The 27,061-nt window shown below is 57.8% G+C and overlaps 1 protein-coding gene and 1 long non-coding RNA gene across 4 annotated transcripts in view; one reads left to right on the top strand and one right to left on the bottom strand.

Annotated features, from left to right (window-relative positions):
- Sipa1l2 (signal induced proliferation associated 1 like 2) overlaps positions 1-6,699 on the top strand; it is a 113,567-nt gene extending 106,868 nt beyond the window's left edge. The window contains exons 19-22 of the mRNA XM_090318735.1: positions 3,463-3,516; positions 4,011-4,128; positions 4,579-4,660; positions 5,690-6,699. Of these exons, the coding sequence (XP_090174861.1) occupies positions 3,463-3,516; positions 4,011-4,128; positions 4,579-4,660; positions 5,690-5,836 (401 nt within the window). The 3' untranslated portion in view covers positions 5,837-6,699. The remainder of the gene's footprint in view (positions 1-3,462; positions 3,517-4,010; positions 4,129-4,578; positions 4,661-5,689) is intronic.
- Positions 6,700-13,780: 7,081 nt separating this feature from the next.
- Positions 13,781-27,061, bottom strand: part of LOC150045808 (uncharacterized) — a 72,908-nt gene continuing 59,627 nt past the window's right edge. The window contains exons 4-5 of one of the 3 annotated variants that reach the window (XR_016532682.1): positions 14,584-14,623; positions 13,781-14,004 (exon numbers count right to left, since the gene is read on the bottom strand). This is a non-coding gene — a long non-coding RNA (uncharacterized LOC150045808). Of the gene's footprint in view, positions 14,005-14,583; positions 14,624-22,973; positions 23,464-27,061 lie in introns of those variants that run through there. The other 2 variants (XR_016532684.1, XR_016532683.1) reach the window with 2 other exon arrangements.

Below are 27,061 nucleotides of genomic sequence, written 5' to 3'. Positions count from 1 at the left end.
TACCAGGACTGACTTGGCACCTAAAGGAACCCAAAACCAAAGATTCAGACAGGAAAATGTGGAACTGTAGGTTAGGTTTGTGATCAATATCCTCAATAAAAGCAAGATATCTAAAGCAGGAACCTAGCCAAACTACCAGCTGTACGATCAGCTCCACGCAAGAAACCAGCGGATAAGCAAGTGTGCCACGCTGAGCCGTGCCGTAACGTAAGCCGTGATGAGCACCTCGTGAGCGGGACAGATGGGACCCCCACGCCGGGAGGCAGGGAGCAGCACGCCGCCCCACCACACAGTGAAACTGATTATCTAGAGCTTGAGCTTCGACCAAAACTCTGGTTTCCAAGGATTGACTAAGAAATCATCTAAAACGAAAGGGATTTTATTTTGAACAGTATTATGTGGCACTATGTTAAAAAAGTGAACAAATAACCATATTCCACAGAACTATGAAAAACTGGAGAAGTGTCCTTGGTCTAGAAAGGGTGGACAGTCGAGTGCCGGCAGCCGGATGTCCCTGGTGCTGTCTGCCAGCACAGAGGTCCTCTGTGTGGACACCCCAGGTAGTGCAAGTTGTGGAAACCACACTTGGGTTTTAGATGTAGTCCCATCCTCCCGCCCGCCCCAGCTCCGGGGGACAAATGACAAGCATGCTGAGGGTGCTAGGTTGCTGGGACCTGATGCTCTGTAGGCCACGTGCCAGTGTGTTTTGGATTTACAGTATTTTCACCTTTTCTTTCTTTGGGACTTTGTGGGGTAGGTGGCCTTGTCCCTCTCAATATGGTGACAGGAACAAAGCCAACTTGAAAGCCTGGCAGTGAGTCCAGTTGAGTCAGGGAAGGAAAGCCAAGTCTCATTATTAGCACAACTTGGTTGGTGAGGTATCCAAAGGAGGTAGTTGGTGTTGTCTTGAGCATTTACTCCGTAGATGATGGTATTTGAGAGGAAGCACGCTGGAAAGGTCAAATGGCACACAGGCTGCCAGAGGCCAAGCTCAGGCCAGGACGGCCTGTCCTCGAGGCTTCCATGCTTCCCCAGAACTGCTGGTGAGAGCCTGGTGGAAGACGGGCCGTGAGCAGTTCCTGGGCCGGGCACCGTGCGTTCTCAAAGCATCGTCTGGTGTCGTGCCCAGTCCACATGCCGTGGTTCTTAACAGCGTCACAAGCAGGAACCTTTGTGCTGAAAATTGTGGTAGCCTTAGCTCAGAGTTGGTAAGAGCGTTGGAGCTGCGTGCAACACGACCTGCTGGCATGCTCCACATGCTGTCGTGCTGGTGAAAAGGGTAGAAAATAAGGCTGTCCAGAGATGCAGGACACAGCAGTTTGATGTAGCAAGCCAGATTATCTCAAAAGCTAATTACAAGTGTTTGAGGCCAGCACAGTAGTTGTGTGTGAGGAAGAGCGGTTTCAGAGCTCTCGGTGGCTCGTCACTCAGCCGGGTCTGCACCATCGTCTCCCGGTTTCCCTGTGTTCTGTGCCGGAAGCCCCGTGTGGCCTCTCCCTCCCTCAGGCAAGTTCCCGTGTCCGTGGGAGCGCAGAGCAGCAGCGCCCCGGCTTGTCTGGAGCTGTGATTTTGACAACAGATGCGAGCAGCTCCATCTGTGGGAAGTGTTTGTATTTAATCCACACCTCCCCCACGGGTGGACTCGGTGCATCCAGCCCCCCTGGCGGCCGTGCAGCCCGGCATCCTCGCCCTGCAGGCAGCCTCGGGAGCAGGTGACAGAGTCCCTGCCTCGCCATCGCTGCCGTACATTGATTAGCAGTAGCCTGATGACTGTGCCCTTGTTTAGAGTTCCACGCATTCAGTCTTATTTAAGTGGCACTGAAGTAACTTTCTGGTCACTTCTCGCATGCGCCGTGGCTGTGTCTGCTCGGGGTGGAAAGGCAGGAGGGCTGAGAGCACGTCTCAGCCTGCAGTGCCGTCAGAGCCGTGTGGTTCCAGGTCAGTAGATACCTGATGACCGAGCACTGGTCCTCACAGAAAGGAGAAGACATAGAAGCAGAGCTTTGGCTGGAAGCTGTCAGGAAGATTAGCTGTGCTGGATGTAAACAGGCCGAGCTCAGTGGAGCAGTGTCTGCGCCCGCAGCCCGGTGCCACCTCTGTGGTTGAAGTCTGCCCTGGCTTCTCACCCTGGCCTCAGGACTGCGCTCTGAGGAGAAGGGCTGCCAGGAGCAGGTCCCATCCTGTCACCTGGGAACTTTATCCATTAAGAGAGAAACAGACGGAAGCCACATTTCCATCCAGACTGGACTGTCAGAGCCACCACAGTGAGAAAGGGAATCATGGCTGAGTTGTTGCATTTGTGCACAGGAGAAGTCCTTAGGATTCTTGCCCATTTTTCTCCTTCACTCTTTGTCCATAGCTTACTGTGGAATAGTGCTCTCCCTCCTGTCTTTTTGCAAGTGACAGGGCTGTGTGGGACTGCACCGCCTCCCCCTCTGCCCCCAGCAGGCCCCCGCACACACAGACCATGTGCAGGCATGGGGAGTTAGTGTTTCGTCAAAGGCAGAAGTCCCAGTTCTTGGATCTACATGGACCGTGTAATTGTCTTGGGACTGCAATGCTTCACCATCCTGTAGATTGAGCCTGGGTGGTTCCAGACTGTGTGCTCGTAGCAGGTGGAGGTGTCAGGAGGCGGGGACCCCAGGCTGGGGAACTCCCTGGCTGTGGGCCGCTGGTGGCCCTGCCCGGCTGGGGGGCTGCGCCAGGCCTCCACAGGCTGGCAGTGCCCCTGCATGGTGCCCACCACCTGCCACCAGCTTCCTCATTCACGGGGAGAGCATGGCCCTCCAAGACCAAGCAAGCAGGTGGCCTCAGGAGGAGGCCCTGCTGCAGGCCGAGGAGACGGCAGGTGAGTTAAGACTGCCGTCTCCCGTTCATCACACGGCATGGGATGGGCCTCGGTGGCAGCCCTCAGATCTCCACTGCAGTAGAGGTGTTGTTCAGAGATAGAGCCTGGGGGGCCGTGGGGCAGGGTTGGCACAGTGTACCCCACTTCCACGAGCTGCAGAACCTGGCGGGGCCGGTGGGGCAGGGCTGGCATGGTGGACCCCACTTCCACGAGCTGCAGAACCTGGCGGGGCCGGTGGGGCAGGGCTGGCATGGTGGACCCCACTTCCACGAGCTGCAGAGCCTGGACCCCTGTTCCCTTGAACACTTGTGCCACGTTCTTGGTCAGAGTCGGTGGCTATAATCTGCCCTTTCCTTCCTTGCCCTCCCAGCACTGAGTGCCAAGCTTCTGGCATCAGGATGCCTTCGTGCTCATCTGGCCATGGGTGCTGCTTCCAGAGGTGTGGGCCCCGACCTGCAGGGGGGTCTGCCCATTCCCCACCCTTTTGAACTCCAGTCCTGGTGTCCTGGTGTGGTGACCACCACCGTGCTTCTCGTGCCCTGAACCCTCTGAGGACCCCAGAGACCCTCGGGTTTCGTGAGTCCTGTTCACAGAGGTTCTGAATCTTATTTCAGGTCTTGACTCAGATGAAGAACTTGGGCTGCTCTGTCACCACGCGTCCTGTCTAGGTGATTGTCTTACTGTTCCGTAGCCTGCTCTGTATCTGCCATGTGTCTGCATGTCTGTCTGCATGGGGCGGGGACCCGGGGACGTGGGCTCTGGCTGCCCTGCCTCAGGAATGATCTTGGGTTCAGGAGAGCCTGGCTCGGGCCGTCTCCCTGGTTCTTCCTGCTGGTTAGCTGAGTCGTCAGCTTGTTACTTCATGCACAGTGGGTAGCTTTGACATCTCTTGGGGTGTGGAAGGAAGAAGGCAGATGGACTCTGGCCCATCTAGGATCTGCTTGCTGCCTCTGGTTGCCATGTGTGTGTCGTGCAGCCCAACAGGGCAGCCGGTCTCCACGCTTTCTCAACAGCAGCTTGCCTGCATTTCTTTTTCTTGGTTTTTGTTTCAAAATAGGGTGACTAGAGGGGCGACATTTCCTGTAGCCACCAAGCCCAGCCCTGTGAGTTCAGCATCTCACAGCTGTCACTAACCTTGCTCTCTCTGCCTCCCTGTCCCCAGACCAAGGGGTGGCCTCTTTCTGCACCCTGACAGACCTGCAGCGCGGCCAGGACCTCGGAGGGGCCCCGGAGCTCCCCCTGTGTGTGGACCCCAGCAGCGAGTTCATGGACACAGCTGGGTATGTGCACCCCCGCCCCGTCCCAGACCAGCAGTCGAGAGCTCTGAACGGAGCCACCTGTTGCCCCGTGGTGAGGATGGTGCTGGCAGCGTGGCTCCCGGCCTGCACCGCTGCTGATGTGTGCTGTGATGCCTTCCCCTGGGCTGGACGCTCGTCCCCTGTGTCCTCCGCCCAGGCTCGTCCCATCCCCCAAGCTGAGCTGCTCTTGGCATGTGTGCTCTTGCTGCTGAGCTCCTTGTCACTTGGTGGTGGAAAGGTCTGACCTCTGGCTCCGAGGACTCCATCCTCATCCACCTCGTCTCCATTTGAATACGGTCTTTACCTGGCCTCTTCCTCCCACGCCTTACACTGCTCGGAGCACCCCAGATAATTTCTGAGCGGATGTTTTCCCAGCAAAGTCCCCAAGTCCCCACTCAGCCACTTTAGCCCCTGACGGCCTCTGTTCGGCAGGGAGCGCTCTCCGTCCACACTGACGGGGAAGGTCGACCAGCTGGAGCTGATCCTGCGGCAGCTGCAGACCGACCTTCGGAAGGTAATGCACGGCCCACGGCCACGGCCCCCCGCCCTCCGCCCCCCGCCCCCCCCCCCGGCGTGCTCAGCCCCCTACCTTCCATGGCCGGTAAACAGCAGGCCTGGTCTCCCTACCCGCAGCCCGTGTCCATCTTCCGGGGGTGCAGGGACCCAGTGGTGGTGTCAGAGGACACTCCAGAAGCTTCTGCCCTGGCTGTAGAAGGAGAGGGACCCAGAGGGCTGCTCTTGAGGGGACATGGTGGGCCCTGCCCCAGCGTCTACTCAGCCCACCACAGAGGTGGCAAGGTGGCAACCCAGAAGCAGGCTGTGGGTTTTCACGGTGCTGGGAGGGATCTGACTGGCCATGCTGTGTGCTGCCCTGACCTCCCCGACCAGCGTGGGGAAAGCATTAGTGTGCTGGCAGGGTGGAGAGCCCTGGACTCATGGGTCCTGGGGCCAGAGATGCAGGATCATGGAGGGGGTCGGGGGTTGTGTGTGGGCCCAGATGGGAGACGGGATCAGGTATGAGGCTCCACTCAGCACTCATTGGGTAGCGGTGAGATGAGAGGGACTGAGGAGGACGTGGGCCTGGCAGAGCCCCGGGGGCAGACGTGCTCATGGGAAGCAGCTGTGGGACTGGCCTCTGCACGAGGTTCACTTTGGTCCCTTACACACAGCAGCTGTCCCATCAGATGGGGCCCCTTTGTGAACAAGGGTCCCTCAGTAGCAGGAAGCTGGCTGGAATGGGGACCCCGGCCCCAGCAGAGGTCTGGAATGGCAGGCCTTCAAGGTCCTAGAATTGGGGGGCAGCTTATGAGTTGGTTCTGGTGAGAGTGAACCCAGCAACCCCTTGACGCTGGTTCCATGGCGAGGGGGAGCCGGGCAGCATGGATTCTTATGGCCTTCCTGCATCACCGCCCCCAGAAAACACACAGAGGCCCTCGGCTGGTTCCCTGCCCTCCCACTGGCCAACCAGCCCTGCGGGCCCTGGGGCAGGGGCTGGCTGCTCTGGAGCTGAGGCTGGGCGGGGGACCCGTCTGTCTCCCTACAGGAGAAGCAAGACAAAGCTGTCCTGCAGGCAGAAGTGCAGCACCTGCGCCAGGACAACCTGAGGCTGCAGGAGGAGTCGCAGACAGCCACCGCGCAGCTGCGCAAGTTCACCGAGTGGTTCTTCAGCACCATGGACAAGAAGGCCTGATGCCGCGGGCACCTCCTGCATCTGACCCGCTTGCTGCCATCCCATGCTGTGTCGCCACTCACCCAGCAGGACGGGCTGGAGCACGGGAGCCACCCCTGGCCCAGGGATGTAACTCGGGGTGGAGTGGTGCCGGCGCAGACGCCCAGCCGGGCTCTGGGCTTCCGCCCGGCGAGTGCTAATGTTCTGTCCCTCTGTGCCCAGCCTGCGGAGAAGCCGGGCGGCAGTGGAGCACAGCGGCTCTGGCACTAGAAAATAAGTGTGGAGACCTACTCAGACATGTACTTTAATGTTAAAGGTGCTCTATTTTCTTGGATGTACAGTGGTTTCTTTCCACGTTATCATAGCAATAAGAAGGGAGGCGCGGGGGCAGAGGGAGAGCTGGGGGCTGGTGTATTTGACACTAGATCGAATGCTGTTACTGTAGAGATTTATTTATTCACAGGAACAAATGGTGCCTGAATGTTAACAGTGTTCTGGGTTTTTTTAAATGAAAGAAAACAAAAGATGTGTCTGCCTCATAAACAGCTTGACCTGCCCATAGCCGCTCAGCGTGGCTCCAAGTCTGCCTGTCCTTCACAGTCCGCCTGTCCTGCTTCCTCTCCAGAGCTCCCGTGGGGAGGCCAGCCGAGCCCATGCCTGGCAGATTATCTATCTCTGTCTAGGAGCTCCAATGAAGTATCTTGTATTTAACACCCTTATTTAAGCTTATTTAACCTTGAATTGTTAATTTTGTAGGATTTGGCTCTACCTGCGCTGGGATGAGGGTGGCCGGCGGGAGCTCTCGCTGTTTGTTCAGCTTCGCTGTTTTTAATTGTTCTATTTGAGATGGCCGTACATTTTGCTTTTTTAAATAAATATTTAAAAGCGGGCAGGTGTGGACTTCCTGACCTGCCAGCAGCGTCTGTGTCGGGGGAGCTGCGCCAAGTGCTGGTCAGCGCCTCAGAGAGCTCCGCACTGATGGGAAGTCGCTGTCTGCAAGCTGCTGTCACCTTCTCATAGTCTCCTCCAGTCCCAGAGTGTCCAGTTCACAACCAGGTAAATGGAGCCTCAGCTTAAATAATTTGCCCAGTGTCTCTTGACAGAATTGCCAGCCCAGGCTGGCCTGAGATGCAGTCAGTCCTCCTCTGCCAGCCTCTGGAGAGCCGGGATTACAGGCAGGACCCTCACAGCGTGGTGCTGCCCGTGAGACACGTGGAGGGTGAGGAATGCTCAGCTGGAAGTCTCCATTGACACAGGACCCAGACTCAGCTGTGCTCCCTCCGGGCCACCCGGAGTCTGTGCAGCAGAGGGATTCTAGACTGCACCCTAACAGGGGCTCATGTGCGCAGTGCTCAGCCGAGCTGGGCAGTCCTGAGTTCTGAGGCAAGCTGGCCTCGTAGGGCTGCAGACTGCACAGGGCAGTTAGGAGACATTTTAGGCTTTTAGAAATCACATGCTAGCTGTTACAGATTTAAATATTTCTATTTACTGTCATTAATGATAGTCTTGGCTTGCAAAGCCAAACCAAAACCACCACCACTTTGTGAAGAGCAGATGTGGGAGAGTGCTGTGGTAGATACAGGTACAGAGGGAAGAGAAGGGGGTGGGGGATAGGCTGGGAGAAGGGGCAAGCCCTGTGCTGTAGGATTGAGCTGGATCGTGGATGAGGGAGAGGGAGTGGGAGGTAGGCATGAGCAGGGGCTCCCAAGGGGCCCTCACCTTGGGGGAGAGCCTGGCAGGGCTTGGGCTAGCCTGCGGGCATCACTGTCCAGGGCAGGTGCCCTTTGCTCTTGGCCGCAGCTCCCTGGGGGAAGGGCAGTGAGTTTAGAGAAAATGAAGGAATGGAGCCAGGACCGGGCTGGGTGGAAGAAGGGCCTTCCCACCACCTCAGAGCGCTGGGGACAAGGCGGAAGGCCCATCCTCATCTGTGTGCCCCAGATCTGCCCCAAAACACGTGGCCCCAGCCCCCACTCCCTGTGCATTCCCACGGTGCCACAACCCCACCCCCACTCCCTCCACATTCTCAGGGTGCCACAGCCTCACCCACCACAGAATGTGTGTTCTGCGATACCAGGCCTTCCTTCGGTAAATAACATCCTTAAAACACCCTGTAATGCCTAAGTTTGTCTTGCTGTCAGGGCTTGCTGCTACAAACCAAATATTGGAATATATCCACTGAAAACAATGGTTTTATTTGTAGCATGATTAAGCAGGTGTGTTTTCTTGCCTGGTGAAATGAACAATTACGTATCAAGGCCACTGTGATATACAGCAGTGAAGTTAATTACCCAATTAGTCCCGCCTTTATCAGGGACAGGACTTGCTACGAGCGAGGGAGGCTCAGGAGCCAGAAGTGGAGCTGTGGCTAAAGTGGTGGAGCTCTAGCCTGAGCAGAGAAGCTCAGGAGAGCACCCCGACCTGAGTTCAAGCCCAGGACTGGCACCAAAAAGAAATGAGTGAATGCACGGATGAAGCCAGACCTGGGGCAGCAGGGCAGTCCTGCCCACGGGGCCTGGGGGCTTTCTTGTGAAACGACAGGGCTCCGTGGTGCACCTACCAAGAGAAAACCAGCCATCGGCCTGTGGGTCCTAGACCCATGGCGCCCTGCTGCACGACCAGGGGCCAAAGCTGGCCACGCAGTGGGCCAGCCCCGGCTCCTGTGGTTGCTGACCTGAGTTCAGGGAGCCGTGGGCTCCTGCTCTGGAGGACTGTCTTAAAGAGCAGCTGCACAGCCTGGCCCGAGAGAGGGCTGGCTCCATACAGGGCCAGAAGCCATCACCCAGCCAAGCCAGCTTTCACCACGGCAGTGACCACCACCACCACCAGTCCACACAAGTGGACTTGACAACCACCAAAGTGACCTGCGGTCTCCGGATGCTGGTGAGTAGTCCAGTCCATAACAGCCAGAGAGGGCCCTGGAGCAAGGGAGGGGAGAGGAGAGGAGAGGGGGGGGAGGCAGGGGGAGGGAGAGGGAGACACTAGGCCACATGACCCAAGATCACCCAAGGCCAGTCCTAGTTTTCAGTATCTTCCATGTTTTGTAAGAGGCTCTGATAGTCACTGCCCCCTCCCCTGCCACGAAGACCCCTTGCTTACATCCGTGTCCTTCTGCCCATGTCCAGGCCCTGATGTACCTTCCCTCTCTGGGCACAAGGCCTGGGGGCATGTGGGGTCCTCTAGCCTGGCCAGTGGTCTGGTGTGTGCCCGGTGCCCTCTCACTGCCATCAGAGAACAGACACCACGTCTGCATGCCCATGCCAGCCACCGGGACCCGGTTTTGCAATGGCCAAGTGACCTCCGAAGCCTGTGTGCTGAATTCCATACCTGCCCTGGGCTAAGGGAGCAGAGACGTGAACCAGCCACAGCCTTCCGTGGAGAGGCCTCGGGGAGGTAAGCCGACGAACAGGCCTGTGGACAGAGCCAGATGACATGACTGGGGCTTTGTGAAGAGGAGGGGGTCACCTGTCCCTTGTCACATGAGAGGTCACAGGGTGTACATGGCTCTGTCCCTTGTCATGTGATACGCAGTACTAACCCAGGACTCTGCCAACACATGCCTCCCCCCTAGACGGCTTGCCTCACACCCTGGAGTGTGAGCTTCCCTAGTGCCATGCGGCAGTGCCACATAGGACAGACTGCCCCCCATCGCCAGGCAGGCGGGGCGTGGCCAGCTGTGAGACCTGGGAAACTGGAGAGATTGGTTCTTACACTCCTTGGGTAAAAAAGCTCAGGGACAGTGCCCAGACCTTGCATTCAGGCCCCAGGACTGGAGCACGCGCGCGCACACACACAAAGACATCATTGTAGGAAAGGTTTTTATTATAAAACAAACTTTAGAAAGTGAAGAGAAAGACTGGGTGGGAAGAGTAGAAAGATTTGAGAGAAGCGAGCTAAAGTTAGAAGACAATTGTGAGGAGAGAAAATCCATAAATCATAGCATTATTTTTACTGACACTGTCCTTTTTCCTGGTGCCAAACAAGTCATTATTCTAGGTTTATGCTAAATGCTACAAAAATAGCATTTGGCCTAAAACTGGCATGGACGAGAGCACATCTCTCAGCCCAGCTTTTGGAACTCCTGGTTTAGGAATGGTTAGAAAATCCTCTAAAATAGGTAAAACCCATCCCTGATCCCTGGATCTTACATTAACACATGCTAAAGTAAACACTGGTTTTCCTTTGGAAGGTAAATCTTTGTCAATAAATAATTGCAGCCTGCCCATTCCCAATGGGAAAGACCCAGAGCCGCCTGGCCAGGGCTCAGCAGGTGCCATCTCCTCCCCCGTCTCTGCAGGGATGACCTCCTGTGGCATGGGGACAGAGCAGGTCTGGGGGGGGGGGGGTGAGAGGGGAATCTGAACTTTCTACCAGGACTGGTCTTGAACTGTTGTCATCCTGCTCTTAGCCCCCTGAGTAGACAGATTCCTGGCTGGCTGTGCTGTTTCCTTGGTCGTCTTCACAGCACAAGTGATTTCAGTTCTGATACCATTGCTCTTTTCCTTCAGTGGCTTGTGCCTTGTGGTGCCTAGGCCTGACCTGAGGTTCTGCCTGCCTCTGGTCCTGTCTCCAGGTCGTTTTGTAAGAATAATTGTCAAGAGAACTTATTCACGTTAGCTCAACTAAATGCTGCAAGTGTTGTGTCATGCAGTTCACGACCCTGCAGAGTCCACAGGGTGTCTTGACATTGGGGTAGAGCTCAAGCTCGGAAGTCACGGGGGTAAACACTTCTATCACTCGAGTCACAGCTCCTCTCACAGACTTTCCTGCCTAAGCTGGCTTTGAACGGTGAACCCCAGCTCTCAGCCTCCTGAGGAGCTAGGATTACAAGTATGAGCCCCTGGGCCCAGATTCAGCCATAGTTCTCCCAGAACCAGAGAGGAAGTGCAGAGATGACAGTCTCGCCGTGCAGGAACAGTGACTGCCACCAGGGGGGCTTGCGACTCTCTAGTGAAGGTCAGGCACAGGCAGCAAACTGAGTTGTAGAGAGAAACTGAGTCAGAGCCGAAAGTGACTGTGGGAAAGATGTGGCTAGCTAGAGTCAGACCTATGGGCCCCTCTCACCCCCGTGTAGCACCCGTTCCACGCCTGCCCTCCCGCCCCTGCACCCTCCTGGGTCAGCCAGGCCCCCCGCCAAGCACAGCAGGCCCCCACGCGGGCCTCCCCTCCCCCTCAAAGGCGCCATGAAGGCCAGCTGGCCCTCTATGCACGCGTTTTTGCCAGGTGGATGAGGCGTGGTGAGAGCAGCTGTAGAAATTCTCAATCTCTGCTTCAGTCCAAGTCAGCGCCCACCCCTCACCCCACCCCCACCTCCGGCTCCAGTCCACTTCCTGTTGTCTATCTGGGCTAAAAAGACGCGTCTGAGCCGGAGCGGGCGTGGAGGGCAGTGTGGTGTGTGGCCAGGCCCTGTCAGAGCCCTGTGGCTGGACTGCCAGCATCAAGGGTTTGAAGCCATTCATCGCTGACCGCAACCACTGACTAAAGCATCTGGTTTGTGCAGAAATGCTTCTAGTTATAGAAGAGTATGAGACAACACAAGCAGGGATACTTCGTTTTTGGTCAGTTCTGGGCTTGAACTCAGGGCCTGAGCACTGTCCTGGGGCTTCTCAAGGCTCGTGCTCTGCCACTTGAGCCACAGCACCACCTCTGCCTTTTTCTCTGGGTGGGACCTCTTCCCTTCGCCTCACTGCAGAAGCCCTTCCAGAACCCACCACCATCGCTTAGCCTGTAATCTGTTAGCGCAGCTGCAGATGGGCCTGCGCAGAGCCTCGCTCCAGGCGGACACTCCAGCTGGTCTCCGTGTTGGATGAATTACACACCAGTCCCCAGTGCCACCTCCCCTGGCAGCACTCTCTCCAAGATCAAGATGCCAGGCCCAGGGCCACCTGAACACAGCCTCCACGTCCCTCCATTCAGCCCTCCAGCGATTGAAGAGGAGCCTGGGGGACAGGTGGCAGAGCCCCCTGCAGCGGACGAAGCCATTGGAAAGAGCCTGCCCATCCTTCCGTCCCCTTGCTGTCTCGCTGGGACTCTGGCTGGCAGCCCAGGCCCGGGCTGGCTGGCTTGGCGGTTCTGGGCCCTGCATAGCCAGCACTTGGCACTGGTGTGCCCAGGACAAGGAAAAGCAGGATTTTACACATGGAACTCTCGGGAGAACCAGGAGTTTCCACACCCACGACCTCTCGTGGTGGAGGCATTGGCGTCCAGTCTCGGCCACAGTAAGTGGGAGAGAAGCGAGGGGGTTTTTGGCAGAAGACCACCAGAAGCTGAAGGAGAACTAATGACCCCAGCCGAGTGGCACCTGCTCTCACGCTGGGGTGACCATGTCACCTCCTCACAGGTCAGAGGAGGCCAGGGCAGGAAGTAGCACTGACCACAGAGTCTTGGACCCTCCACTGAAAGGACCTGGCATCAGCCATCTCTTTCCAGTCCTAAGAGTCCCCAGAGCTGGGCCTGCACAGCCCATCACCACCACCACCCAGCAGACAGCCACCGCCTCCCCGGGCCAGGCTGGCCCCAGAGCAGGTGTCCCCTGTCCTCCAGGACGCCCGTGGGAAGAGGGCACAGCCCCTGCTCTCTCACCTGCAGGTGTCCCCCATCTCCAGGACGCCGTGGGAAGAGGGCAAGGCCCCTGCTCTCACATGCGCAGCACGTCGTGATGGAGCCCCGGCCTCGCCCAGGCCTACGGTCACGCTGCCACCTCCACAGTGGGTGGGTGGTTCAGAGCAGCCAGCGGCAAAGCCCTGAGGCAGACGAGTGTGTGCTCCCAGGGAGGGCGGGGGCCGGGGCGGGGGGTGTCAGCAGCGTGGACAGGAGGGGGGAGCGGTCAGCCAGGATCGGGGGAGCAGCAGGCGAGTGCTTAGGCCTTGGAAATGAGCCTCTCAGGAAACTTCTCCATTAGAAAGGCAGGCCAGGCAGTTGGGGGGGGGGGGGGGCTCGCCCAGAAACACATCCTGCAAATGTGTGAGGCTCCCACCGTCATTTGCATCTCAACGCTCCAAACCAACAATCATCAGCCTTGTGTGAAAAAATAAAGAGGAATTTGCAGAAATTTGGGCTGATTCTAAACCTTGATGAATTACACCTAACTATAGAAACTTCCTGATGAGGCAAAAAAAAACATACTGAAATCGATTTACCTCTGAAAAAGGTGCCAGATGGGAACTGAACTAAGTGCAGATCAGAACAGACAAGAAAAGCATCTGTCTCCCAGAAGCCGGGCCTTTGCTCTGGCTGCACAGCCTGTCCCTGTGCGCCTCCCGCTGCAGCAAGCAGGCGTCCCCACCACTCCGGCCCCGCCCTGCAACCCGCAGCCCCAGCACCCCATCTCTGAACCTGAGCCCATGGAAGGGCATGAACACCTCTGGTCCCGATGTTGCTCTTTGAGCCTGGTGAGGTAGCTGCCCTGGCATGGAGAAGCCAGAAGCTGTGGGCCCTGCTGCAGGTGATCGGGAGAGGCCGCTCCAAGCTTCCCTCTATTCTACAGAACCTTCTGGAGGCATGGCTGGGGTGCAGGGGCTGGAGCTGGAACCCTGGCTGGGCTTACGAGGGGCGTTGCGCTCTCCAAGATGTCAGCTTAGATGCAAACTCCCCGTGAGAGTCATGGTGCATCACGCGTGTGGATGTGGAAGAATAAGAAGGTTAACACATTTCCCACAGTCCCAAGCGTGCCATGATCCCTGGCTTACCACAAATTACATGAAAGCAATCATTCGGGATCTGGGAGGAAATGACATACAGTAGACTCAGATAAAAGCTTAACCAAAATAGAAAAGCAATCTGGTGTGGCTGACAGCATTGTCACAAAAATATTCCATCTTAGGAAGGGAATTTCTCAGAATTCAATAACATAGTTAGCAGCGAAATGGAGCCATTTGCATATTGCCAAGAAGTGAAAATACTGTAATCTCATTTTCACTGCCTAATGGGATTTCCTGGGGCTGGAAACCCCCGGCCACGTCAGGCTGGGCTGTGGGCTGTGGTGTGGCTGTGGCGGGCTGGGCTGTGGGAAGCTGGACAGAGTTCTCACCTCTGCGGTCACTCAGGGTTTGTTCACATGAAGCTGGTCCCTCGGCTCTTCTGCAGTGGTGGTGGTTTTTGAGGATAAGCAGAACACAGTTCTTTTCCTTGAATGGATCTGAAACACCTCTCTGGGTGCGGCGGGATTCTAAACCATATTCTCCTTTAGAAAGCTGAAGAAAGTCAGACATGCTTGGTGATTGTGATGACTCAGGAAGGCGTGAGTCCATCCTTCCATCTGCCGCTGTCCTGCAGGGATTTAATTCACTTCTAGCGCGTTTCTGACGCCCTGGTCCACCTGGCCCTTCGTCCGCAGGCTGCTGTCCTGCGGGCCCTGCCTGCCCTGGGCCCCTCCTCCACCTCTGAGGTCAGCCCTCATCTTCCGGCCTCCTGGCAGCTCTGCCTTCACCTGAGCGGGGGGGGGGGGGGGGGGGGGGGAGGGCTTGGGCTTTGTGCAAAGTGGACTCCAGTCCTGCCCACTCCTGTTTTTCTCTCTTATAAAACATTTCTATTAGCACTAAGTAGTTGCTGTTCAAAGTCCGCCCCTCTCCTGGCTCTGGGACTGGAGCTGGCTCGCTCACCTGCAGCCCATGCAGTGAGGGGAAGCAGGCGGGGGAGGGGTGCCTGGCCCATGGGGGAGCAGAGCCCCTGCTTATACCCCGGAGACAGTCTGGCTATACCTGGGACTCCTCCCCTTCTTCAAACTTAGGATTCTCACATCCTTTCTAGTGCAAAACCATACAGCCACTCACCTTTTCCACGCTGGGACTGAAGTGAACAGATGTGCAGGACCTAAGTTTCCAGATTATGTAGAAGAGCAAACACTTAATTCATCATTTACAACATAAACGCGGTGCCTCACCCCTCCCTCCCTCCCAAATCCGTGCATGTTTTTTAAAGCATTCCTGTGTTCAGGACGTTTTCAGCTCCCCTGCCTGCCTTAGACATCTGTTAGGTTGTCTCCTCTGTCGACATTCACTAAGTAATATGGTTTATTTTAGTAACTGATTATAGAAAACCCCATCTATCTTTGTACAAAAGGACGTTTTAAATTACATCTTCCTTTCAACTTAGAAGAACCAAATGATGTATCATCTAGCCAGGGGGTGATGGTATCTGCGTCTCCATCTAGCAAAGAAAGTTCACAATCACAGTCAGGACCTAAGACCTGGTCACTGGAGCCTCTTTCCAGAAAGTTTCCCACTCTGCAGACGCGCTGGGCAAGGGGAGCCACTGTCCTCGGTGCATCCTCGTCCCGTCAGCCCAGCCCCCTGGACTCTGTTAGGTTTGGGGGTTGTTTTGGGGTGTGTGAGCCGGGCCCTGCCGGCTCAGATGCAGCTTTGCTCAGAGGCCTAATGCAGGGGTCACAGTGCTCCCTTATTCCCGCCTCAAGGGAGGGGCCAAGGCCGCCCCGCTGACCGAGCTGCTGCCCAGAGCCCCTCCCCAACCCCAGCTACCAGCTGCCATGGACTAGCCTCGCCTCCAAGACCAGTAGCTCTGCTCCCCCAAACCTGGCGCTCTACCACGTGAGCCACAGCTCTGCTCCCAGCTTTTTGTGGTTCACTGGAGAGAAGTCTCATGGACTTCCCTGCCCAGGCTGGCTTTGAACTGCTGTCCTTTGATCTCTGCCTCCTTAGTAGCTAGGATTACAGGCCTGAGCCATTGGCACCCAGCTTCTCTTACTTTTGACCCCCAAATTTTTATCTTAATCAAAGATGATGGTGAGTTGCCTGCTGGTTGGAAATTAAGTTTTCTATCTCTGAATGAGTCTGTGGCATGGCAGGGTGTTTCTGAGGCTGGTTTTCTTTGCCCATGCATCAGGGACTTGCTCTTCCCTCATGTGTGAGCTTGCCGGGGACCAGGGCCAGGGGAGGGGTACAGGTATGGAGGAAGAGAGGGAGGGAGGGGTACAGGTATGGAGGAAGAGAGGGAGGGAGGGGTACAGGTATGCCTCAGGTTGTAGAGTGCCAGCCTTGAACGAAAAAGCCAAGTGAGAGTGAAGTCCTGGGTCGAGTCCCACTACCAGCATGCACACACACGCGTGTACACACACCCCACAGGAGCCGGGTGCCAGAACCTCCCAGGACTCAACACGTCCCAGTAGCCAAGATGAAAGTCCCGGCCTGGAGCCAGGCTCTGCCTCATCCTGCCCCCCGCTGCCCCATCCCCGCCACAGCCCACCAGGCCTGGGCCTCTGGACCACAGGAGGTGGGCCGCCTGGCCCGGGCCGGCAGAGACAGACGTGGTCCCCTCCAGGAAGAGTTCTGCCTTCGGGAAGCACGCAGGCAGGAACGGGCAGACCACGTGTAACAGTTCTGACCCAGAGCTGACACAGTGGCCGCCAGACCCCTGCCTGCTGTCTCTGGAGGGGCTTCCACCCACAGCTTCTGCTAAAGGGGTCTCCAGGGGCCAGTCGCAGTCCTTGTTCCTGTTTTGCTAACTGAAGAGTGTGTGAGTCGGAGATAAATTGTCACACATCCCAGCATGTTAGCATCTGCAAGTAAATGAAAAAAGCTTATTGTATTGCTCTGCACGTTTTATGACTAATCAGGTCCCTGCAATGTGTTTTATCTAAAATGCAATAACTAGTCGTAGGGACGGCACCCCAGGGCAGCAGCCTCTCACAGCAGAACCAGCGACACTGGGTGTCTTCTAAGGTCCCTGGGCCTTGCCCCTGGTCAGCCCCCAGGTCATGTCTAATTGTGATTGTTTTGGCAGCAACCACACAGTTTGGTGACTTTCCTGGTGCCTTTTTTGGGGTTAGTTTCTAAGAAGTCTCCTTGTTGGGGAATCCAGAGTAAAGACAAGGCATCCGAGGCCTGAACTTTCAACATGGGACCCGAACGGTGATGAACCTGGACCAGAGCCCGGCCCTGTTGGCACAGAGACGTGGGTCCCCAAGTGCCCTTGCCGGGAGAGGCTCGGAGCTGCTCTTCAACGTCAGAAGGACTCATGTGTCTGGACACGACTCACGGAGCACTGCCCTGCCACCTTCCAGCAGACCTGGGCTCCCACTCAAACAAGATTCCTGCTGTGCTGGAGGAGAGGGAGCACAGGGCCTTCCCTTCAGACGCCTCCGGCCCTGCCAGACCCCAGCCGGGGAGAAAGCTAACTGGAGACCAAAAGGCAGAAACAGCAGGAGAAGCTGTGTCCAGCTGAGAGTGCTGGGATCTGGAAGGGCACAGAACGGGACCCGAAGCCAGGGTGTCAGAGGTGGGCAAGGCGAGAGAGGGGATGCTGAGGTGAACAGGAAACCCGCTCTGCACACCCGCCAGCGCCCCCCACACACCTTTACTGTGCTCGCAGATGACTGTGAACCCAGCTTGCAGAGTCCACCGCCCCTTGCTCTTTCCTCCCCCGACTCCTCCCCCCTCCCTCCCCATCACGTGCCACACGTGCAGTTGGTCCTGAGCTGGTGTCCTCAGGACCCAGCTCCCGGGCAGTGATGGGGCTACACAGGAGCAGCCCCAGGCGGCCAGCCTGGGGGAAGATGGGACCCATGGTCAGCCCTCGGTCGGCCGCTTCTGGACCCCTCGGGCGGCACGCAGGTGGCACCGGGCTGATGCAGGCTGGCGTTCCCACCACGCTGCCATCCCCCTCTCGGCCCTTCTGCCGCTGGCCTGGTGTTGGCAGCAGAGGCTGGCGAGGGCCCAGCCTTCCTGAACATCTGTCTGGCTCCGGCCTGGCAGCCCCCCCCCCCCGCCCCACCCCTCCCGCCTGAGCTCTGAGCCAGCCACCAAAATCCCACACGGAGGCCTTTTGTGGGTCCCCTAGTCACGTGTGCCACAGCGGGGTGTGTGGAAAGCTGAGGAGGCAATCAAGGAGGAAGGAGGCATGGGGCCAGTGGGCAAAGCAGCAAGAGGAACGTGATAACCACACACGTTCACCAGACGAAGCCCAGAGGACGGCCCGCGCTCGACCACGCTGACTCCATCCTGCCACCGGCCGCGACGCACCCATCAAGACACTAGTAGAACAAGAAAGGCACTGGTCCCGGGGAGGCGGAGCTGGTCCCCAGGGAGAAGGAGCTGGTGGGGGGGGGGTGGGGGGAGGGTCAAGGCCCTACAAGCTCTGTGTTATGTGGGGAAGAAGCCACAGCGGGGCAGGGCTGGCCCTCTGGCATCGGGGCCTGGCCATGGTCTACCTGGTCTCCATCGCTGGGTGGGCGTGGGTCACAGCTGCTGACCCACCCAATCCAAGGTGACCCTGGACATCACAGCAGAGAAAGGCACAGCGAGACTGGTATGTGACAGCGAATCTCAGGAGTCCTTCAGGGGCCTGGGGCCGTCGGGGTAGTCAGAGCACAGGAGGCAGACACAGTGTGAAGGCCTTCATACCAACCTTCACCCCTGCTCCCCTGAGACCCAAACACACAGCCTCACCCCTGCACTCCTGATTCCTGAGATCCACACACACACAGCTTCACCCCTGCGCTCCTGACTCCTGAGATACACACACACAGCCTCACCCCTGCTCTCCTGACTCCTGAGATACACACACACAGCCTCACCCCTGCACTCCTGAGATCCACACACACACAGCCTCACCCCTTGCTCCTGACTCCTGAGATCCACACACACAGCCTCACCCCTGCTCTCCTGACTCCTGAGATCCACACACACACAGCCTCACCCCTTGCTCCTGACTCCTGAGATACACACACACACAGCCTCACCCCTGCTCTCCTGACTCCTGAGATCCACACACACACAGCCTCACCCCTGCACTCCTGAGATCCACACACACACAGCCTCACCCCTTGCTCCTGACTCCTGAGATACACACACACACAGCCTCACCCCTGCTCTCCTGACTCCTGAGATACACACACACACAGCCTCACCCCTGCACTCCTGAGATCCACACACACACAGCCTCACCCCTGCTCCCGACTCCTGAGATACACACACACAGCCTCACCCCTGCTCTCCTGAGATCCACACACACACAGCCTCACCCCTGCTCTCCTGAGATACACACACACACAGCCTCACCCCTGCTCTCCTGAGATCCACACACACAGCCTCACCCCTGCTCTCCTGATTCCTGAGATACACACACACAGCCTCACCCCTGCTCTCCTGATTCCTGAGATACACACACACACAGCTACACCCCTGCTCTCCTGATTCCTGAGATACACACACACACAGCTACACCCCTGCTCTCCTGACTCCTGAGACACACACACACACACAGCCTCACCCCTGCTCTCCTGACTCCTGAGATACACACACACACAGCCTCACCCCTGCTCTCCTGACTCCTGAGAAACACACACACACAGCCTCACCCCTGCTCTCCTGACTCCTGAGATACACACACACACAGCCTCACCCCTGCTCTCCTGAGATATACACACACACACAGCCTCACCCCTGCTCTCCTGAGATCCACACACACACAGCCTCACCCCTGCGCTCCTGACTCCTGAGATCCGCAGGCCTTGCTGGCAAAAGCCCCCCTGAAACATTTCATTTGGCAATGAAACGACTCAACAGCTTTGAGTGAAGGAACGTGGCTGCCCTCTGCTCTAGACCAGAGGTGAGTTCCAGACCGGCCAGGCGGCTGGCAGCCCCTGGGTGACAGATGGGAGAGGGCACTGGCACGCCAGGGCTTCCTCACCAGGGAAAATCAATTGGGTTTTCTCAGCAAGTCCCTGTGGACCTGACGTGTCCCTGAAGGAAGTGCGTGACTGGCATCTCTGAGACACTTCAGGTGCCCATACTTGGCTTTCAGGCCTTGGAGGGGGGAATAAACGGCTCCTTCCCCTGCAGCCGCCCCCTCGAGTGGAGAAGTCTGCGGACTGACTGACCGCCAGGCTGGCACAGCTTGCCTGACGCCCCCACAAGGCCGGCGCGCCGAGCCACACAGATGAAAGAAAATGTACACACGTTTTCAGCAGCAGGATCCTCAAGGTCTCACAGCCCAGAGGGGAAATCGGAACGCCTCTGGAGGCTAGATCTCAGAAGCCATTAACTGCCCACGCCAGCCCTTTACCCACAGGCAGGAACGAGAGCGCACGCCCGGGGGTCCTGTGTCCTGGAGCCCGTGAAGGCCCCGTGTGTACACACACCCCCGGCACACACCGTGCATTTCAGGCCATCTTTGTACCTATAAACTACCGATTGCCAAATTCTTTTTCGGGGGGGGGGGGGGGAGAACTTCTTAAATAGATGTCAGGAAACAATCACCAGTGCAGATTATTGTAACCGAGGTGAATTCCGTTTTCCTCTCTAGAAGCTGGGACTGTACCAGGCTGGCAGGGTCAGTCCAGCCCATGGTGGGTGGCTCACACCCAGGGAGAACAACCGCTCACAACACTTCAAAGTTGTCTGAAATTCAAATTTCCAGGAACAGTTTCTCTGGCATGCAGCCAGGCTTTTGTGTCGTGGTGGCGGTGGCGTGCAAGAAGCATGGGGTTCTGAGATCACAGGGGGCAGAAAGACCACTGACTTGCTACCCGAGCCCTTGCTGCCCGTGGGGGGGATGCCGTGGGGGATATGGGGGGTATACTCGTGGGGGGAGGGCGGCCCTGAGGACGCTCTGTCACTCCTTGGAGGGAATGTGAGCCCCGTGTCATAGACATTGATCTGTCCTGGACAGGGGGTGGTGCCCTGAGACCCATGCATGAACCCCCCCTGTGCAGAGCAGATTCCCATGATCCACTCCGCTGAGCCCCCCCTTCCTCACGCCACCCCCTCCCAGACCCAGATCCCACCCACACCCCCATTAACTTTCCTGCCATGGCACCGGCTGCTGAAAATTTACATATATATAATAAAGACCCTGTGCCTCCCGCCCGGAAGTATTCGCTTTTCAACCAAAAGCCTGAATTATTGAGACACTGTGGCCTGAAGCAGAAGTTCGGGGAAACTGGAGTGAGCACTGTGTGTTGAGAATGACTCAGGCTGTGGCTCCGTTCAGTTTCCTACCCAGCTTTGATCCATGAAGCATTCAGGCAAAGGGCCTGGGGCTTCACTGAAGCAGAGCCATGGCCTCCTCTACTGGTACTCGTGGCCCAGAGCGTCACCTCAGCCAGACCCACCGTACCACTGCGAGTCAAGGGTCAGGCCAGCAGGGCTCCTGGGGTGGACGGGACTGGGTGTGCCGCAGCCTCGACACTCCCAGGTGTAGCCGTGCCGCACTGGCCAGCCTCCGGGATTAACGTCCACACTCCTGGCAAGAATGGTGACCTTGCTGGTTGTGGTCCTGGAGGAGGGAGTCCCAGCCCCGGCTGAGCGAGGGCGAGGGTGAGGAGGCCAAGGAAGTGGACGCCAGCCTGCCTAGGCAGTGAAGGGGGGGGGATGAGTGCAGGGCCAGCTTGGTCACAGGAAGACCAGTCGTGGTGCGCGGGCTGCAGGCCGGGCCCCACCAGTCCCATGTCTCACTGCTCCAGTTCTCACAGCAGTGCCATCCTTCCCGGGCTCAGACGGGGAAACTGAGATTGGGGCCCAGCCGGGCCGATTTCACACCGCAGGGAGGGCACAGCAGAATCCTGGTGTCACTTGGGGCCACAGCAGGCCCGTGCATGGACTGGGCAGGAAGCCCCAGGCCAGAGCTCCACCCCTCACCATGTGGCATCCAAAGCCCAGGGGAGGCCCGGGAAGCCAGCGCCAGCTGCAGTGGGGGGAAGGGGGGCTAATGCCAGGCACCCCGGCTTCTGTCCCAGTGGTGAAATGCAGGCCAGAGCCTCGGGGGTGGCCTGCCAAGCCAGTGTCACGTCCACCCTTCCCCTCCACGTCCTTTCCTGCCTCGAGGCCATCACTGGGGCTGGAGACGGGCAGGGTCCTCTGAGGACCCGGATGGGCACGCAAGGAAGTGGCCTTCACGCCAGAGTGAAGGTCCCGGCAGCCCGGGCTTGGCACACGAGCCCAGGAATTGCTGGAGACCCTGGGCTCCGGCCCCCGACCGCCGCCCTTCCACCTCCATCTGGGTCACCTCTCCTCAAAATGCTCTCACCAAGGCCAGGGCAGCTTGTACCAGGAAGGACACACAGCGGGGCTCGGGGCCGGGGCGCGGGGCTCAGGCAGGGTTCTCCCACGTGTGTTCCTGCGCCTCTCACACGCTGCGGCCCGACCTGCTTCCTGGCTGGGCTCTCAGCCCTGCTGCCCCCCTGCCACCCATGCCCCCCCCACCCCGGCGCTGGCCTCCCTGTACCTTGCTCTGTGGCCCCGGGGTCCTGGCGCCCTCCCCACTTCCTGAGGCCAGCTCCACGACACCGGCCCCCGGCTGAGACGACACCGTGTATTGGTCTGAAGAACGACGGGGCCGTGGGTTAGAGACGTGTGCCATCGTCACCCGTGACCACGGGGCGTCTGCGTATTTCAGAAGCACTGGCTCTGCTCCCTGGCCCGCGTCCACACCAACCACAGGCCACGGGCGCCCAGCCCGACGAGTCTGGAGTGAATGGAGCCCCCTCCGTGGCCTCACAGAACCTGCCCCTGCCGCTTGGTTTGCGCTCTGCATGCTGGGTGATTTCACATTTTATGAATGACACTTTCCAGAGCGCTGACGGCTCTGTGCCCGTCCCACCCCATCCTGACTCCTTCCCTGGGAGGCCAAGGCCTACTGGGCACCACAGATGGCCCCGGCTCTCTCCACACATGTCCACGCATTCCCAGCCAGCCAACATGGCTTTCTGACCTCGTGGAAGAGGGACTGCCAGGGCCTTTTGCCTCCCTGCAGATGCACAAAGCCCTGCAGTCAGTGCCAGGCGCTAGTGGGACTCAGGCCCCCAGCGTCCCTGGGCCCAGGGCTCCGGGAGGCCTCACACCACTTCCGCCCTCACGGGCATTTGCATAGCAAAACATGCTTCTTGGGGCTGGGGATGTGGCCTCGTGGTGGAGTGCTGGCCTAGCATGCAGAAGACCTGGGTTCAAGGCCTCAGTACCACAGACACAGGAAAGGCTGGGAGTGGTGCGTGGCTCAAGTGGCAGAGCGCTAGCGGGGCTTCTGTCAGCGCCATAGGACCGGGCCCCTGGGGCACAGGTCTGCAGACCTCGGCAGGGAGTCTCAGCTGCGCCTATGGTGGCCGCAGGGAAGAGAGGGGCAGAGACACGGCTCTTCCACCCCGCCACCTCTGCCCCTTGGAGCTGGGAGGGCCCCCCCCCCAGGGACCCCCAACACTGCCACTCCACTGGCCACCACAGGGCCCAGATGACGTGGGGTAGAGCCCACGGGCTCGGCCCACCGAGAGGCCGTGGGCCAGCAGGTGGGCCACGTCACAAGCCAACAGCCATTATCTGTGAGTCCTCTACCTGGGAGACAAGATGTGACCACACCCCTCTCTACTGTCACCAGCTCCACTTCACCACCACCCACCCAACCCTGGAAGCCGGGACAAGCCCTCAACATGCGGCCCCGGGGAAGGCTCAGGTCAGCGTTTCTATTCCTGCTCCGGTCTGCCGCTGTGAGCAGGCAGGCTCCAGGGGCGCCGTGTCCTTGGCCCCTCTCCCTCCCGGGGCGGCCGCTCCCCCAGGCCGCGTCAGTCCAGCAGCTGCAGGACCCCACGTGAAGGTGGCGCTGAGGGAATTGTACTCACTGCAAACAGAACACTTTCTTCAAGTTCCTTCTCTGTAAATTGCTTTTCTTCTTATTTTGCTTCCAATTTTGTCTGGGGCCGGGGAGACCTGAGCAGACAGCATTGCATGGAATTGGTGCTGGTTCCGCCTGGCTGGGAAAGGGAGGCCGCTGACCTCCTCCAGTCGACTGTAATTTCCTGCCCAGCTTCCTGAGCAGCGTTTTCAGATCCTGTTAGCACTGTTATTTATTGCTGGACTGACTCCTTTTGGAGGTCATTGGCCATTACATTATTATTTTTTGCTATTTTTATAAGCAAGTCCAAACATTTCTAGTCCCAGAAATGTGGAACAATTTCAGCTGTAATTTCTGAGCTGCTTGTGTTCTAGGAATGTTTCTCACACAAAATTAAGATGTTTAATTTACAGGAAAGGCTCTGTGGACGACATCACAAAGTCAGAGGAGGAAAGAGAAGTGGCCGATTCTATCCTTAGATAGTTCCTTTTATTTCTCTTTGCACTTGATGTTAATATTTGAGCACTAAACCTTTGGCTTTCTTCTGTCCCTCTCCCGTTCCTCCTCCCTCATTCTCCACTTATTTCCTCTCTTTCTCCCTTCCTTCCTCCCTCTTTCTTTCCTTCTTTTGCTCTTTCAGGTACTCACTAAGCTGCTCAGGCTGGTCTTGAACTCATAGGTGGGCGTGACGGCCCCTGGACGGCGGCCCCGCCTCCCCACACACCGTGGCCACGAGGACGGTCACAGGACCCAGTGCCAGTAGACCCTGCTTGGGACGGTACTAGGATTTGAACACCGTGCTCCGTGATTATTAGACGGCACTCGACCTTGTGAGCCACGCCACCAGTCCTCTCCTTCAGTTGTGTTTCAGCGGGGCCTCAGATGTGGTCTGCTTACTTATCCTTCCCAGAGGGCTGGCAGGACAGGCAGGTGGCAGCATGAAAAGTGAACCATGGACTGGGGAGTTGGTACGTCCGCTGTGTGACAGTTAAAATGTTCACGGCATTCGTTCCAATGGCTGGCGTGCGGGGAACGCATAGACCACCGCCCTGGACCTCAGTCCCCCCTCCTCCCAGCCCTCTGTGCTCATCGGCCGGGTCTCCAGCACGGCCCCCGCACAGCGTGCAGGCCTGGCCACGGAGCTGTCCTGGGGCATTTGTGGATGACACGGTGGAGCTGGCTTCTCTTACAGCAGGTGGACCCCAGGGGAGCACTTGGCTGTGAGCATTTGGTGGCATTGTGTTCAGGGGTCTCCCTCCAGCTCAAGGAAGTCCTGGTGCCAAAAAGACAATGGTGGGCGTGGACTGAGAGCTGCAGCCGAGAGGCATCAGCGGCCCGCTGACCCTCGCTGCTCAAGGCGGGCGGCTGAGGGTTACAGCTGGAAGCCAGCCCAGGACACACAAATCCAAGACGAGTCTCCAAACACACAGCAAAATCTGGAAGCAGAGGTAGGGCTCAAGTGGTAGAGGCCCCACCTCGTGCTGAGGGGGAGCGCGAGGCCCTGGCTTCAAGCCGCCGTCTCCCCGGCACCTGAAGCAACCGCTGCTGTGCTCCGTGGACCTAGAGCAGGCGCCCTGGCGATGGCCCTGGCTTCCTTTGTGGGACTCGGGAAGAGAATCACCTGGCTAAAGTGAGAACCAAGTCAGGGAGACCCACGGCGAGGGGGACTGGAGCTGTTCTCAAGAGGAGGTCAGCAAGCGCTAGGCCACCCACCGAAACCAGAGTGAGATGAGAGGTCTGCGGGGCGGACGCGGGCGGGACCACAGCAGACCCGGCCCCGGGCCCCCCGGCCCCCCAGCCCCCCAGCCCCACAGGCAGCCCTGCTGGCTGTCCCCCGGCGTGGACAGCCACCTCCTGTTCTGAAATCATGGTGCCACCCAGGCTTCGGGCGTTTTCGGAGCTGTGTGGATCTGCTCCTTTACACAGTACTCACTGATGAAGGCAACAATTCCGCAATTAGTCTTTTGAGGAAAAGATGAATTATTCAATAAGAGACGCTGGGGTTTGGGAGAGAAAAGCTGAGCGTGGGGGTGGGGGGGGGGGGAGAATTGCCTTCCTTACTGCAGATGCTACGCCCAAATGAATTCCTAGAGAATTCAATATCTAAGTAAGAAAAAAAGGGCAGACTAAAGAGATGTCTTGGGATTCTTTGTGGAGATGAAGTTTACATCTCCAGTTTATCAGGCCTGCCTCTGAGTCTGGGGAAGAGAGTGACACAGAGCAGACACCACTGGGCCAGACTCGCCGTGTCCAAGCTTATCAAGAGGAAACGCCAGCAGAAGCCCCGATGACCCTGGCTGTCGGCCCGGGTGGGGTGAGGGCTCCAGGCACGCGTGCGTCCCTTCAGACAGTGATCCCCCCAAGTTGCGCTGAGTTTGGGGTGCTCACGTGTGGGGAGCACTCACAGGACATGAGTGTCCTGGACGGAGACGAGTGACTCGACCTGGAGCCCAGACAGCTGGGAGGAGCGGACTGAGGTCCAGGGGGGTGGGTTAGGGGTGGTTTAGGCGCTCACCACCTGCCAGCCATTTGAACGAACGCCGTGACCATACAAGCAAATGTACCAACTGCACAGTTTCCCTTCCTGGAGTTCTGGCCCCCCACCCCGGCCCGTCTCCCGTCACGCTGGGGTGTCCCGGCCTTGCCGCCCCTCCCCCACCACCTCCTTTCTGAGCTCCAGACTGGGCCTGAACATCATTCCTGTCAATGTCTTATTTATCAATGCTATCGCCACCCGTGCCGTGCCACCCGTGCCGTGTCCCCCGGGCAAAACCAACGCATCTGCCTGTGATGATGCCAAATACACAACGAATGATGTGGCACGCAGCCCTGCGTTTCCACAACTGTTCAAGAAGGAAATCGCGGGAAGATATTGATGCTCTGTATTATCATCCTTCCACCTGAGCAAGCAGGAAGCCTTTATTTCCTCCTGGGCTATCATTTGTCCCCAGTCCACAAAACAAATTCAATTAAGAGGCCCTCGGGGCCTTTCTGAAAACCACACATCTGCCCAACATTCCTAAGCTGTGTGGATTTGTCCGTTTTTGAGCCAGAAATAGCGTTCTCAGCCCCGAGAGTCAAGGCCGCTGCCGGGAGGCCCGGGCGTGGCCAGGACACACTGGACAGTCCACGGGAAAGGTCTGGAGCACGGTTCCCTCAGGATTTCAGCAACCTAACTGCTCACCCTGAAGCCCCGCTTGCTGGAAAATGCTGGTTTGAATTTCTCTCCTGGTCACTGTGTGCCCACACTTAGCCATCAGAAATTGAATTAAGGCTTAGCATAACCTCCACTTAACCAAAGCCGCACAGCTAAACTTGCTGTGAAGTCACGTTCAGAACTGCAGTCCAAAGCCTGATTTAAATATTTCATATTCCAGTGACCTTGGGCATGCCACCATGCCAGCCGGTGACTGCACACAACTCACCCTGCAGGGGACCCCAGCCCCGAGCAGTCAGCCACAGGTCCTCCAGTCAGGAGGACCTCAGCTCCTCCCTCCCTCCTTCCCTCCCTCTTTCCCTCCCTCCCTCCTTCCCTCCCTCCCTCCCTCCCTCCCTCCTTCATTCCTTGGCCCATCACTCTGTAAACACAATTTTCCTCTTTCTCTCTCTCTCTTCCACTTTCTTCTCTTTCACCTTTCTTCCTTTCTTCCTCTCTTTTTTTGTACTGGAGTTTAAATTCAGGGCCTCACACTT

This window comes from Megascapheus bottae, chromosome 26, assembly GCF_031878675.1.
Source record: "Megascapheus bottae isolate mThoBot1 chromosome 26, mThoBot2.hap1, whole genome shotgun sequence".
Lineage (NCBI taxonomy): Eukaryota > Metazoa > Chordata > Mammalia > Rodentia > Geomyidae > Megascapheus > Megascapheus bottae.
The sequence above is the reverse complement of the archived record's forward strand: the minus strand, read 5'-3'. Positions and strand labels throughout refer to the sequence as shown.